General features: G+C 45.8%; 1 protein-coding gene across 1 annotated transcript; it reads right to left on the reverse strand.

The window, feature by feature from the left end:
* Nucleotides 1-10,316: 10,316 nt before the first annotated feature.
* On the reverse strand, nucleotides 10,317-13,527 carry LOC119325668 (serine/threonine-protein phosphatase 7 long form homolog). Its single transcript, XM_037599384.1, has 8 exons — nucleotides 13,425-13,527; nucleotides 12,756-12,837; nucleotides 12,077-12,673; nucleotides 11,720-11,998; nucleotides 11,439-11,644; nucleotides 11,055-11,352; nucleotides 10,875-10,973; nucleotides 10,317-10,793 (listed from the first exon to the last, which is right to left on the reverse strand). Exons 2-8 carry the CDS (start codon nucleotides 12,834-12,836, stop codon nucleotides 10,503-10,505), a joined length of 1,851 nt encoding a protein of 616 aa, XP_037455281.1. The 5' UTR covers nucleotide 12,837; nucleotides 13,425-13,527; the 3' UTR covers nucleotides 10,317-10,502.
* Nucleotides 13,528-14,597: the final 1,070 nt, after the last annotated feature.

The following is a 14,597-nucleotide window of genomic DNA, read 5'->3' on the forward strand; positions in this document are numbered from 1 at the left end:
ACCTGCGACGCCCTTCCTCGCCCACCACAACTGTCGGCCTCACACTTGGACGTCTCCCTCGAATCCGGCGACCTCCTCTTCCACCGTAGCCCCTCCTCCTTCCTCCTCCTCCTCCTCCTCCTCCCCCTCCTCCGCTGTCCATCCTTCCTCCTCCTCCTCCTCCTCTGTTGCTGGAAGGAGAGGAAGATCCAACAGAGCGCCGCCCATGACGATGGCCAGATCTCTGATGAACGCAACCCATGGCGTCATCTAGGGTTTCGGCTCCAACTCCGGCGGCCACCGGTGAGTTGCTACACCTACTCCTCTCTATCTCTCTCTTCCTCTTCTAATCCTTGTCTCTTTTGTTGTAGCAGCAGCAAAGGAGAGGTGTGGAGAAGAGTTGGATGGGGAAGCACCCTCATCATGGACGACTTCATCCCCTCCAGGATCAGCATCGAACATGGATGAAGAGGACGATGACGCCTAGCTAGCAGCAGCAGCCATGGCTGGAATTTATCTTTTTCATTCCTAATTAGTTAGCAGTAACGAGGGTCCAGATCCACGCTACTACTAAAGGGACGTAGTAGTAGCGCGGGTGGCACCCGCGCTACTACTACCAGTTAGCTGTAGCGCCGTATCAGTAGCGCGGGCACCCGCGCTACTGATATACCTAAAACCCGCGCTACTGTTAGGCTTTTTTCTAGTAGTGTATGTTTTTATGTCTACTTTTTTCATGTAAATTGTACAAAAAAAATTGCGGGTGTATTGCACGTTTTTCTGATACATGTGAAACATTTTTATACATCTTTAAAAAAATAGAATTATTGGAGCATGTTGGTACATAGTATAAAATTTAAAATAAAATCCATGTACATGTTTTCGAACGCGTGCGCATTTTTTGAAGTCATCAACATTACTTTAAAGTTATGTTAACAAAACATTATTACCACGTTAACATCTTTCAAACTCTAATTATTTAATATTTTCAAGTGAATTAAGTTTCGGAATATATGTATCTAAAATATATTTCAAAATAGAAACATAAATAACTAACTTGAAAGTTGGGTCGGGCCATTACTTGTGGCTGGGAATATAGGGCCGGCCCACCCGTGCATCCGTGACGCGAGTGTAGGTAGGTCACGCTCTAAGGCCCTGTTTGTTTCAGATTCTCTTGAATTTTAATCACTTGTGGATTCATTTCAGTGGCGAATCCGATTCTGCGAATCAGCTTCGTCACTGAAGTATACTTTGAGGTGTTTCAGGAAATTGCACTAAAAATTGCCAAATTCAGATTCAACTTCACTGGCAAAGATGATTCCAAATAGTTCTTTGTTTCAGATTTCAGACTTGGCTTCACTGACAAAGCTGAATTTGGTCCCAGAATCCGAAACAAACAGGGCCTAAGCGAGAAATAGTCTGAAATCACCAGTTAAGGGTTACCCTTTGAAATTTCACTGCCCACTTTCTTAGGTGTTGATGAGTGGGCGCACTGCATATGCATCACTTGTCACAGCCTGAGAGTTTTCATTATTTTTTTATAGATTCGTTTATTCAAAACCTTTTATCTCTTAAACCGTGCATCCAAATACCGTATTGTTTTCACCGCTCGATTTCTCGCGTCGAGATCTTTGAAACTAGATCCAATTTTAAAACGTTTTGACAAAAAAAAATCATGAAAAACCAGAAACCAGAAAAGAAACAAAATCCAAAATAAAAACCAAAAAAGGCAATTAGAGAAAAATACCCAAAAAAGGAAGGGAAAAACCGTAGCTCGGAAGCACCGTTACGGCTTTTTACTTTTTTGGGCACAGGATGTGCTTTTCTTTTTATCAGGGAAGCATAGGTCGTGCTTCTCGTAGAAGCACAAGCTATGCTATTCCGAGAAGCATAGTTTGTATTTCTGATAGAAGCGAATATGTTCTTCTCGTGCTTTTGATGGAAGCGCGGTTGTGCTTCATGGAGACACACTTGTGCTTCTAATGTATGCAAAAGTTATGCTTCTCGCAGAATCAAGTCTGTGCTTCCATGAGAAACACAAACTATGCTTCTTGTAGAAGCACATTTTTTTTTTTCAAAACTTAAGGAAACCAAGCAAAAACCAAAAAGCCAAAAAAACACAAGAAAATAATCATCTAAAACCTAGAAACACGTACAAAAAATAAAGAAACAATTTAGGGGAAGCGCCCATCACGCGACACATGGAGGCCTCCAAATACAAAATTCAAAATTCATGAAAATTCATATTTTTACATTTGAAATAATTCTAGAAAAATACAGGCATACATGTAGACATAATGCAAAAGTGTGTAAATTTTCAGGATGAAGTACGTTGAAATGAGGGCCATGCAAAAAAAAAAAACTGGGGCTTTTTGACACATGATACTATTCATCGTCCCAGAGCATGAATTTGTCTTTCTTGTATAGGTCACATTTCAACGTATTTCATCCTGAAATTTTGCACACATACACCTCGCATCCATGTTTACTTGTACAAAATTTCCAGATTCTTTTGAAATCATGAAATTTCGGATTTGAAATTTCTAGAAAAGCTCCTAAAAAAGAGGTAACCAAACTATATCCTCCAACAACGCGGCCCACGACGGGGTGCAATGCGCGCAGTGGATTTGAAAACTCTGACAAGGAGTACGCCGGTGGACGTCCGTCCCTATCCAAAGCGGTCCCTATTACCATTAGCAGCAGCAGCAGCAGCAGCAAGAAGAGCAGTACTACAGTACTCCGTCGTGAGTAGGAGCAGGGGAGGCTCGCGTAGCTGTAGCCCGTCGTGCTGCTGCCGCCATTGCCAGCAGGTATCATCGTAGCAGCAGCGGCAGACTGACGGCGACAACCGAAGCACGTACGGCAAGCAGATGGCCAAAAGGTGGCAACAGTGTGACCGTGCGAGACGTCCCCCGGACTTGACGATATACATACGTCTCCTACTGCTGCTTTGTTCACCGGTGCGAGCTCGTGTCCGTGTCGTGTTGGCTCCGACTGACTGATAAACCGAAAAGCAGACGGCACAGGTGAGGGGAGCGTCCACTCCATTGCTCTCCGCCGCAGAACGGCAGGCGCGAGCATGCAAGCGATGAAGCAGACACATAGCAGCCAGCCAAAGCTGCCGGCCGGGCCATGCAGCAATGCAGCGGCCAGCACGTCCAGTGTGGCGCCGGCGCGTGTAAGCATCACGCCAGCCAAATCACGACACAGGGCCAACTAATCAATCAACAATCGGGCGTGTGCGTGCAGAGCTTTCTCGATTGCACTGTACGTACGTACTCCTGCAGTCCTACTGGCCTGCTGCTACGATGTATACGTACTCATTTTTCTACGAGGGATATCATGGGGTGTATGCGCGGCAGTTTTCTCTCCATCGCTACTCGCGCATGCGTCTAGGCGTGCCGACGGTGGTGGTAGTTCACGAGAGCCGCTCACGTGAACTGGGCAGGGCGAGGGCAGGCCAGTGAACGATCCGGTGAGCTCACTCGCTCGCCTGCCGGCCAGCCTTCCTCATCCGACTCCCGCCTACGGCATGCGCGCGCGCGCAGGCAAAGGGTTTTTTCACTGTTCTAACCCATCTGGCAAACTTTAGCACGATTTGATCCGCTTTTGAAACTTTTTTCGTATCTGACCCAAACCGAGACGCCAACATTCGCGGCGTTCTGTTTGCACTGAAGACGCCGCGGACCCTAGCGTTTGGCACTGGCCCACCTCTCTGGTCAGCAGTTTGACCGTCCGACGTGGCAAGTGTCGACCCCGACCCTAGACGCCGTGAACCTTGGCGTCTACCCCCCGAGAGATAAGTGGTCACGGGAAAAGTGTGTGGGGCCTCTCCACGCACTCTCCCAATCTTCCATCCCTAGAAAGAAGAACAAAGGAGAGCTCCCCCCCTCTCTCTCCCACCTCAAGGCTCACTCAAATCCCACTCCAAATTTGATTTTCCTCCGTGGATCTTTCTCTCCCTTGTTGTTTGAGGTAATCTCCCCCGGATCCCTAAATTTTGTTGGTAATTTCTTGTTATTTTAGTGGCATTATGTAACCCTAGGTGGCACCTTAGTTTCTAGATTTATTCAAATCCTTTGGTATTGGATGACTTTTAATTAATATGTAGTTGTGGTAGTAGTAATGGGATATGAATTTTGTGGGTACAAATGATGGATTTGATAAATATGATGGTTATGGTTAGGTTATGTGTTAAGCTAATGACATGATTTATTTAGTACATAAGTTTTAATTTGTTTTTGATACATAACTCATTAGGATATATAGCTGTCATTGCTTCATTAGAGTTGCATAGTTTTTGCAACTATGCATTATAATTGCCATTTCATCTTGTTTGTTGTCCCTTTTAGATGGATGATAGACTTGTTAATGTTCATTATTTGGACAAAGCGTCATTTGTGACCAAAACTGCAAGTGACAACGAGGAAGTGGTGGTATTCGACACAAGTCCTAGTTATGATGAGGTTGTTATTAAAGTAAGAGATAAGTTGAATTGGATGGACCCCAATGATAAAGTTGAATTAATAGGAAGGTATGATGTTGGGGTGGGAACAAAATCTCGACTGAAGAATATGCATATCATCTCCGAGTTGCATTGGGGGATATACAAGGGTAAAGTTGCGGCCTTGGAAGACATGTCACTTGAATTGTTTGCTACGAAGGGGCAAGGTTCGCGGCTTGATATTGACTTGAACCGCCAAGTGTCCTCCCCGTGTAGAAGTGTGGCTCGTGTTGTGGATAGTGCTGAGGTCTATGCCCCCAATACTTCTAGCCAACCGTCACCTAGCCAAGAAAATGAAGTTGTTGGGCATGCTCTTGAAAGAGTTAATGAACAATATGTTGATGGTCATGGTGATGTCCAATGTGGTCATGGTGATGATGATGATGACATGCATGAGGATGAGACTCATGCAAATGAGAAGGAGAAAAAGGAACGACTGAAGCATGAGGCGGACATGGCATGCAAAAACAAGAAGATGGCTCAAGAGGAGGAGAGAGTTAGGAAGCTTGAAAGGGCTCGTCTTGCACTAGAGGATGGATGCAGTGATGATGATGAGCAAGAGGATGAGATTCATGGCAATGACATCGGTGACTTGGAAGCGTTTGTCAGGCAGCAGGACATGGACCGTGAGATCCCCTATGGTCGTGCATATGCATATGACTCGGATGATGAAGGTCCGGAGGAAGAACTGGACGTGGATGGATTCACGGAGAGAGAGAACCGTATACACACAAAGGTGACCGGTTTGGAAATAAGAACTCCATTGTTTCGTGATCTCAGGCTGGCCCACAAGGCGGTAGTTGATGGTGGCATGAGTAAGGCGATAGAACCAAGAGCTTGCCCGGAACCGGGCGAACCAAGGGTCAAGGGTGAAGACGAGAATGCTTACTTGAAGAAAGGGTTGAAGTTTGTGAGTTTGCAGGCCTTCAAAGTATGGCTAAGTGACTATGCTATTAGGAACCATAGACCATATCTTGTTGGGCACTCGGACCAAAAAGTGCGTTACTCCATCCATTGTGACAAAGAAGGATGCCCATGGGCGGTCCATGGAAGAAGAATTAAAACCGGGCAATGGTTGTTAACAAGTTGTGTGTGTACTCACTCGTGCAGGCCACCGTCAAAAAAGAAGCCTAAAACACATCGTCAACTCACGTCTGAGTTTCTCGGGTTTAAATTAATGAAAGAAGTATCAAGTGATCCAACCGTGAAGTGGAAGCTCCTCATGACGACGGTGAAAAAAATGTTTGGATACAAAGTCAAGTATGGGAAGACATGGAAGGCCAAGTCAAATGCTTTAAGGATGTTGTATGGTAGTTGGGAAGAAGCATACAATCGCCTCCCGCGGTTGTTGGGAGCGATTGCCCATAGGAACCCCGACATGTACCATGTGGTCGAGGATGATGGTCATGGGGTGTTTCACCGTGCCTTCTGGAGTTTCGGACAATGCATCACGGCCTTTAAGCATTGCCGTCCGGTTTTGTCTATTGATGGTACATTCTTGACCAGACGATACAAGGGCACAATCATGGTAGCAATGGCGCACTCCTCCAATGATAATGTGTTGCCGGTGGCATTTGGTTTGGTGCCCTTCGAGCACCAAGACAACTGGGAATGGTTCATGCGTCATGTTAGGGAAAATGTCATTGGTGATAGAGAAGTGTGCATTATATCAGACCGGCACCAAGGCATACTGAAAGCCATGGACATTGTTATTCCAGGACTTCCAAAGCTCCACCATCGATGGTGCATGAGGCATTTCGTGGCAAACTTTTACAGGGCATGTAAGAGCAAGGAGTTGAGCAAGGATCTAACCCATGTTTGCGTGGCCTTTAGCACCGGTGCGTTCATCATTCGCTATGACAAGCTGTACGAAGCTGCAAACGAAGGAGGGAAAGATTTCTTAACACGAAATTTTCCGGAGAAACACAAGTGGGCACGCGCTCATGACGAAGGAGGTTGGAGATATGGAGACATGACCAGTAACATGGTCGAATGTTTTAACAATGTGCTCAGAGGTGCCCGCCCATTGCTAGTGACTGCAATAGTGGAATATACTTTCTTCAAGCTTAATGAGTATTTTCTGATGCATTCAGAGGAAACCGTGAAGTGGACTGGTGAAAAAATGGAATATCCACCAAAGGTTGAAGAGTGGATGATGTTACAACAAAGCAAGTCCTCGGCACAGAAACTTAGGCTATTCAACACCTACGATATGACCTACCAAATCAACGAGCCTGGTGGGACAACAAGATATGGTATGTCATATGGTGGTCGTACATTCGAGGTGCGCCTTAAGAGACAGTGGTGTCAGTGCGAGAGGCCTAGTAAGTATCATTGGCCATGCTCTCATCTTTTGACGGCGGCGTCGTCAAGAAATATACATGTGTCTGATGGGACAACCGTGAGGATGCATGAGTTCGATCTTGAAGCTACTAGGTTGACATGGGCCCCTAGATTCCAACCCTTCCTAGACCCATCGCAGTGGCCTGACTATAATGGCCCGGAGCTTAGGCCCGATCCTTTGCTGAAGGTTGAGCCCAAGGGTAGAATCAGACAGAAACGGTTGAGAGGCGATATGGACAACCTAGCTGGATACACTAGCATGAACCAATTTGGTAGCGGGCACTTTATGGAGCCTCTGGACACTATCAACTGTGGTCAATATGACAATCCGAGACACAATGTGAGAACATGCTCTAAGAAAAGGAAAACATCAAAGAAGGGCAATCCAACCACGAGTCAGGCAGGTGGTGGCAGAGGGGGTTCCGGTGGTCGTAGAGGGGGTTCCGGTGGTCGTAGAGGTGGTTCCCGTGCTGCTAGAGGCCCTAGAGGAGGTGCTAGGAGTGGACAACGTGGTAGAGGTGGCGCTAATAGAGGCCCTAGAGGGGTAGTAGTGGTGCTCGTAGAGGTGGTTCCGGTGGTGGTACAAGAGTACGGAGGACTGATAACGGGTCGGCGTTTGGTTATTTGCATAATCCAAATGGTTGACCAATTTTGAATGGTAAATATTTGTTCATTCTTTTCTTGTTTTCTTGTATTGTGTTTTTTTGCATTTAGTTTGTTCATGTAATTTTCTAACAATTCTTCTTCTCATAGGCATGGCTTCATCCGGTTCCACGAAGAGGCCACGGTGCGCTGACCAAGAGGACATGCCGAACAAGTGGGAGGAGGCAAGGTTGGACAATACAAAGGAGAAGGATGTGAAAACCCGTTCATGTTGGTGTGCAGATGAGTGCAAGGTGAAGGTCTCCACTGACCGGAAGAAGTCGTGGACGGAAGGAAGAAGATATTTTGTGTGTCCCAACTATGCACATGATCGCGCGCGTCCCACTAACGCCTATGACATCCCACCGGTATGTTAGAAAAGTAGGCTATTATCCATTATGATTCATTTTATATTACTAACAAAAACTTGTTTTGTGTGTAGTCACCTCCTCCTCTTTGCAAGTACTTCACATGGATAGATCATGAAGTGCCAGAAGATGTCCAAAAAGACCAACTTCAAGATTGCCTTAGGAGACAGCGACGGTTTGAAGAATCCTTACAGAGAGCCGAGGACGAGGAGCGTCGTGAGAGGGAGAGGAAGGAGCGGAAGAAGCGTGAGGAGGAGAGGGCGCGCAAAGAGAAGGCAGCTCGTCAAGAGGAGAGGGCAAGAAAGCTTGCGAGGGCTCGCGATGCACAAGAGGAGGATGAGGCACGCGACAAGAAGGGGAAATGGCCGCGTGTGACCCAATAAAGACTTGATTGTGCTATTTGAGGATTGTATCATGAATTTGTGATGAACTATGTCATGGACCTATTGTGCTATTTGATGGGAACTATGTAATGAACCTAAGTTATGCTATTTGATCGGAACTATGTAATGAACCTAAGTTATGCTATTTGATGGGAACTATGTAATGAACATAACTTTCTTATTAGTTGTCCATGTGGTGAATTGTGCAATAAAATTGTCATATATCAGACGCCAGAAATGCTCTGTTCTGCCCAGATGCCAGAAATGCTCTGTTCTGCTCAGACGCCAGAAACCACGGCGTTTAGGCCCTAACCAGAGAGGAAAATGTGTGGTTGCTCCTCTGCACACCTAGACGCCAGAAACCACGGCGTCTGCACCTCTTCCCAGACGCCAGAGACCACAGCGTTTAGGCCCTAACCAGAGAGGTAAATCTGCGGTTGCTCCTCTGCCCACCTAGACGCCAGGAATCACGGCGTTTGGACCTCTGCCCAGACGCCAGAGACCACGACGTTTAGGCCCTATCCAGAAAGGTAAATTTGCGGTTGCTCCTCTGCACACCTAGACGCCAAGGTCGGTGGCATTTTGGTCCTTTGCAGATTATAAGTCCTTGTGGGCCCACTCCATAACTCATTCTTCAACCTCACAACCCCGAGCTGCTGCCCCCCACGCTTTCTCTCCCCAACCAAACCCCCCCTCAAATCTCTCATAAATCGGTCCCATTTGACCGTTGGATCGAAGTCATTTACTACCATTGAGGTAAATCCAATACACCCCCATGATTTGTTTGGTTCAATCCATCACAGTTAGTGGATTATTTCAAACCCTAGCTTTTCCTTTTTTTCGCAAATGCTTTGCAAAAAAAGGGTACATATGTAGTGTTTTATACGGTGTTGTTAGCTTTAGCCTAATGAATTTAGTTGGTGTAGTATGCATGCTCCTAGTGTTATGCTTACGATTTGGGTTAGGATTAGGATTAGGATTACCCTAGTTGTTATGCTTATGATTAGTGATAGAGTTACACACTTCTTTATAGAGTTGCATTTTAATGTTAGGTCACTCTTGTAGGAATGGCACTTAATAATGATGCAAAGATGGTTTTCATTGAGAAATATATGGATGCGGCGGATGAAAAGAACCGCAAACTCATTAAAGAAAAGATGACTCTATGGGTGAATAGTTGCGATGCAAGGAATGAAGCTGCGAGGAACTCTGCACGGTTATATTTTTCTGATGACTCAGATAATGTCATCGCTGAAATGGAAAAGAATTTTGCCGAGATGAAAAGGGCTGAACTTGATTGTAGAAGTGATCTAGGTAGGCAAATCGCATTTTATGCAACTATGCTAGAATATCGTCAGATGGACTTGAATAGGCCTGGACAGATCATTGACTGGGCAATCAATGAAGCTATGTCCCCGATACCGACCCAGGCTGCTCGTTGGGATTGGGTTCTTGAAATACCGGGTGTCATCTATTGCAACCCTGGACCAAACAATGACATTCAATTGGAACATATCCCGCTAGATTATGAGCCCGACTTATCGCTGCTATATATCGACCCAAGCTCCTCGATGCTACCTACCGACCCAAGTTCCTCGGTGCCAGATGGGGCCAATGCAAGCAAGAAGAAGAAAAAGAATGATTCACAGAAGAAAAATAAGAAAGAGAATTCACGCAAGAAAAACTCGAGGGGTTGAACTATGTGATGTTCTATGTCATGGAACTAAGTGATGTTGTATGTCATTTGAACTATGTCCGTTAAAGTTTGTACTGCGTATGTCAGTTGAACTATGTAATGCTTATGTCGTGGATCTAAGTTATGTTATATGTCATGAATTTGAGACCGTTTATTTATGAGTTTCCAAAAAGTTTGTTCTAATTTGGGATTTGTCGTGGATCTAAGTTTTGGCCATATCCAAAGGTGGAACTGTTGTGGCTCATCTGCATACCAGGACGCCAAGGTTTCTGGCGTCTAGGGGCAAAACGTCAGAGACCATGGCGTCTAGCCTGTACAGAAACTTCAGCATAACAACAAAAGGTAAGGATGACAGCATAACAGCAAGGATGACAACAAAACTAAGCAATATTTCCAGGATGACAACAAGAAGGTACCATAGTTCACGCCATCATAGCAACACAACAACATGAAGGTAGCAAAGTTCACCCACTCCATAAGTGCAAATTAAACACAAGTCCAGGTAGCAAAGTTCACGCCACTTCTAAAGTTCACGAATCAAACATAACAAAGTTCGCAAGAATCTAGTATTAACTAATTCACTTCTTCCTTCATCTTTTGCTGCGCGACGTGCGTTGTGTGGGCTGTGATGACTCAGGCGCATCATCCATTTGGGACATCCCAAGCACCTCCTCTTCGTCTTGATTGTACTCCTCTTCATCTTGTTGTGCCTCCTCTTGCTCTGGCTCTTCTTGCAGTTGCTCCTCTTGTTGTTCCTGTTGCAAGACAAGACGACGACGCCGTCTATTGTCCCGGCTAGTAGAAGCTCCAGCCGTGAGGACGGCTTTACTTCCATGGCAAGAGAGCATAGCTGCCATCTTGTGGAATCGACCCACGAAACTCTGCAACATAACAAAGATGCAATACTAGACTAAGTCAAAAGTGTGCAAAGATGGAGGTTTTTGAATAGAGATAACATATACCTTCATTGTTTTCCTAAGAGATTTCTCAGATGATCCACTTCCCTCATCTTCACCAAGTGCTACACCAGCCTCGTTAACACAATGCAATAACTCCATGCCCTGCAAAATGAAGATCACGAAAATTATCTTTGAAGTACATTCAAATGCACTCGAAGTAGGTTCTAATTGTGTGGAGCATACCACTCGGTCGTGTAGTTGTGCATAGTCAAGTTGTGTCCCTTCGTTGTCTCTCGTTTGTACATTGAAGTCCATATACCCGCTCTCACGATCCAACTCTTCCAATTCCGAACGGTTCCAACCGGGCTTTAGCTTCAACCGGTAACGTCCCGCAAGCCACTTCAGATGCTCTTCGTATAGTGAATCACTATGTTGTCTTCTTTCCTTCTCCACTAGGGCCACTCTTTGATTCCACAAATCTATCCACTCGGAGTGCTTGATGGCCCAAGTCGAAGTTTCCGGGTTATTCTTTCGACTAATTCTGCAAATTATGTACAAGATGAAAGCATTAGCAAGAAATGTATTTCATAATGCTCTACTATATATCCAAAGCTACAACTATCTCACTGATGCAGAAATTGGCTTGTCTCGAAACTCTCATCCCTTGGTGTCCCTTGCCTTATCCCAAATTGTCTTGCGACACGGTTTGGGTAGTGCGACTCGACAGCATAGAAGCATATCAGTGGGCATCTCGCCCGCCAAATATTCCTGTCACGTGTGCACATCTCGTTCAGCCAAAAAGCATAATCGGCATCATATGGCATCCAATCGACCTACAACACAAGATGATACTAGTTAAGTACACGGTTCCATCACAATTGATGTGCTCTTGCGTAAGTTATCATTACTTGCTTATGAGTCAACATATCCAGCTCGTTGATGTAGCATTTGTATCGCGCAACCGAGCTGCCTGTGTACACATTCGCCATCTTCCAACAGTAGGCGACGGTCGGAAACCGCCAAGGATCTTCTCCATACCTCCCGTCATGTGGGACCCATCCTTCAGGAGGTGTCTTATTTTTCTCGGGGCGTCCAACGGGCATCCGCTCCCACATCCAAACCTGAAGGCACCAAACAAAGCCACCCATACCAGATGTGCCCTTCTTCCTACGACATGCCTCGTCGAGCTGCAAATTCAGAAATTGTTGATAAGAGGTTCGTGAAATTGCAAATGCAAACAAATTGACAATTTGGTTACTAATTACCTGACGATATAAGTATGCTAGTGCTCCTGAACCCCAACTGTACTTACGGTCCCAGTCACTTAGTAGGTCCAAGAATATCCACTGGGCTTTATTACCGGTAGAATCTGGAAACACTACCCTCGTTAACAGATACCACAGATATGCTCGGGCGTGCTGCTGCACAACAACCTCATTGGCGTCCGGAGGGCATACTACTCCTCTCTCCCCTCGGAGCCAATGATGCAACACTTTCTCACTGTCACGCTCGCCTTCTTCAGGAGGCTCGGGGAAAACACCTGTCAATTGGCCAACACGATCTCGCCAATTAGCACTTACGGTGGTGCCGGTCAAAGCTTCTCCATTGATTGGAAGGCCACTGATCATCGCCATGTCCTCCAAGGTCACGGTCATCTCTCCACATGACAAGTGGAACAAGTGTGTCTCTGGCCTCCAACGGTCAATAAGTGCGGTCATCGCCCCATGGTTGATCGACGGAGCGTGTCGCTTGAACTGAAGCACGAACGGGAGAAGGCCCAATCTCTCGAAGTATGGCTCATACCGCTTGTCGCACATCCAGTCGTGGGCACTATGACCCCTCATGCGCATAGGTGTTAGTTCCTGCAAAATAGCATTGCATTATGGTTAGTGCCTAGCAAAACTGACAAGTAATAACCAAGAATTCAAATAGATTGAGTCTTACCCCGTTATTCTCAATGTCCCGCGCACGATGCTCTTTGTCGTACCCTTTATGAAGACCGTCGTACCACCGTTCCCCCGCCATCCTACAAATCAAGCATGAACAAATGAAACATACATAACACTATATAACATCCTACATATCATATATTTGGCATAACAACATCAACATAAATGCATATCTCAATGGCAACATAACAAAACCTGTTTATCTATATATGACAAAATCTGAATGCACAGGGCAACATATCTCAATGTCAAGATAACAAGACCAATTATCTATATATGACAAAATATCAATGGCAACACAACATAACAAAGTCTCAATATAACATCCTAATTATATGACCATATCTCAATGAGAATCAAGCATACAAAATACACAAATATGTTAGAATTATATTTCAAGCAATCATCTATCTAAATCCATATACATAGCAACTAAAATTAAAATGCCCAACCCTATCACAAATGCCTTCTCTTCCCAATCCTACCATATAAACACATGCCAACTCTTCTAAAGTATACAACATACCTACATGACCAAGCCATGGGCTCCCCTTTCTCAAAAAAGTGCAAAGAATATGAATCCTAGGGTTCTAACAAGTATGAATTAATGCTGCCAAATACAAGTTTTGAACCCAAAATAATCGGAGGATCTGGTGGAGAATACCTCAAGGAAGATGGGGAGGCTCAGATCCACACTTTTGATGAAGAGAATAAGCGATTTGGGGTTGATTTGGGTGAGGGGAGGAGAGAAGCGGAGCTTCTGTAGCCGCCGCCACGAGGAGGAAGACGCCTCCTGCGTCTTGATGGGTTGGGCTACACCCGAGCCGGCTCGGGCCGGTTTTCTGCTCTCCAGGGGTAAACGCCAAGGGCCATGGCGTTTAACCCTTTGCCACGTCGGATGGTCAAACTGGCTGACCAGGGAGGTGGGCCAGTGCCAAACGTCAGGGTCCGCAGCGTCTTTAGTGCAAGCAGAACGCCATGGATGTTGGCGTCTCGGTTTGGGCCAGATATGAAAAAAGTTTCAAAAGCGGGTCAAATCGTGCTAAAGTTTGCCAGATGGGTTAGAACAGTGAAAAAACCCCAGGCAAAAGATACACCGCCCATTTCTGGGCCTCTGTCCCGAAAGCCAGCGGCTCCAAAGGCGTGGAACTGGAACCCGTCCGGCTTTAATCCCCAAAGCCAAACAGTCTCGCATGTAGCATTGCAGCTACTTCCTTCGTCCGGGTTTATTGGGCCCGTAAGCACGAGAGTGGCGTCCGTATTTATAAGGCCCCTTCTTCCGAGTACCAAGGAAAATTAATTGGGAACCTTGGATGCTTGCGAGAAAAGTGCATGGGGCAGCATTATCAAGGAAATAATTGATTTACAAACGCTGCATGCATAGAGATTTTCCGCTTCGGTTGCAGCTCCGTCTGCTAGGCCCGCAGGAAATAAATTCGCAGACGTTGCATGCGGGGGCTCAAGAGGGAAAGTGAAGCATGCGATTGGCGCAGAGCATGCATGATTGATCACCCGCAATGAATGACGTTCCAGGAAACTACCTTGGTCTTGGTGATTCGGTCGGTGGGCCTAAGGCCCTCCACTATGTAGGCCAAAAGTGGTGCCAAATTCATCTTTACTTCATTTGGTACCAGTGCTCTCCATTGCCCAAGCACTGCCATAAAAAAATTTCTGGGAACCGGAGCATCTACTTGCTCCGATGCCAGAACCAACAAAGCAATAAACTAAGCCTGATGCTCAAGGGAAGAAGCGGCAGTGAGCCAGGAGCAAGACGCTGCTAGTGGGGCAACTGTTGCTGATATACACTTGTTTATATGTGTGGGTCTGACCTCCAATC

This window comes from Triticum dicoccoides, chromosome 6B (genome assembly GCF_002162155.2).
Source record: "Triticum dicoccoides isolate Atlit2015 ecotype Zavitan chromosome 6B, WEW_v2.0, whole genome shotgun sequence".
In the NCBI taxonomy this organism is placed as follows: domain Eukaryota; kingdom Viridiplantae; phylum Streptophyta; class Magnoliopsida; order Poales; family Poaceae; genus Triticum; species Triticum dicoccoides.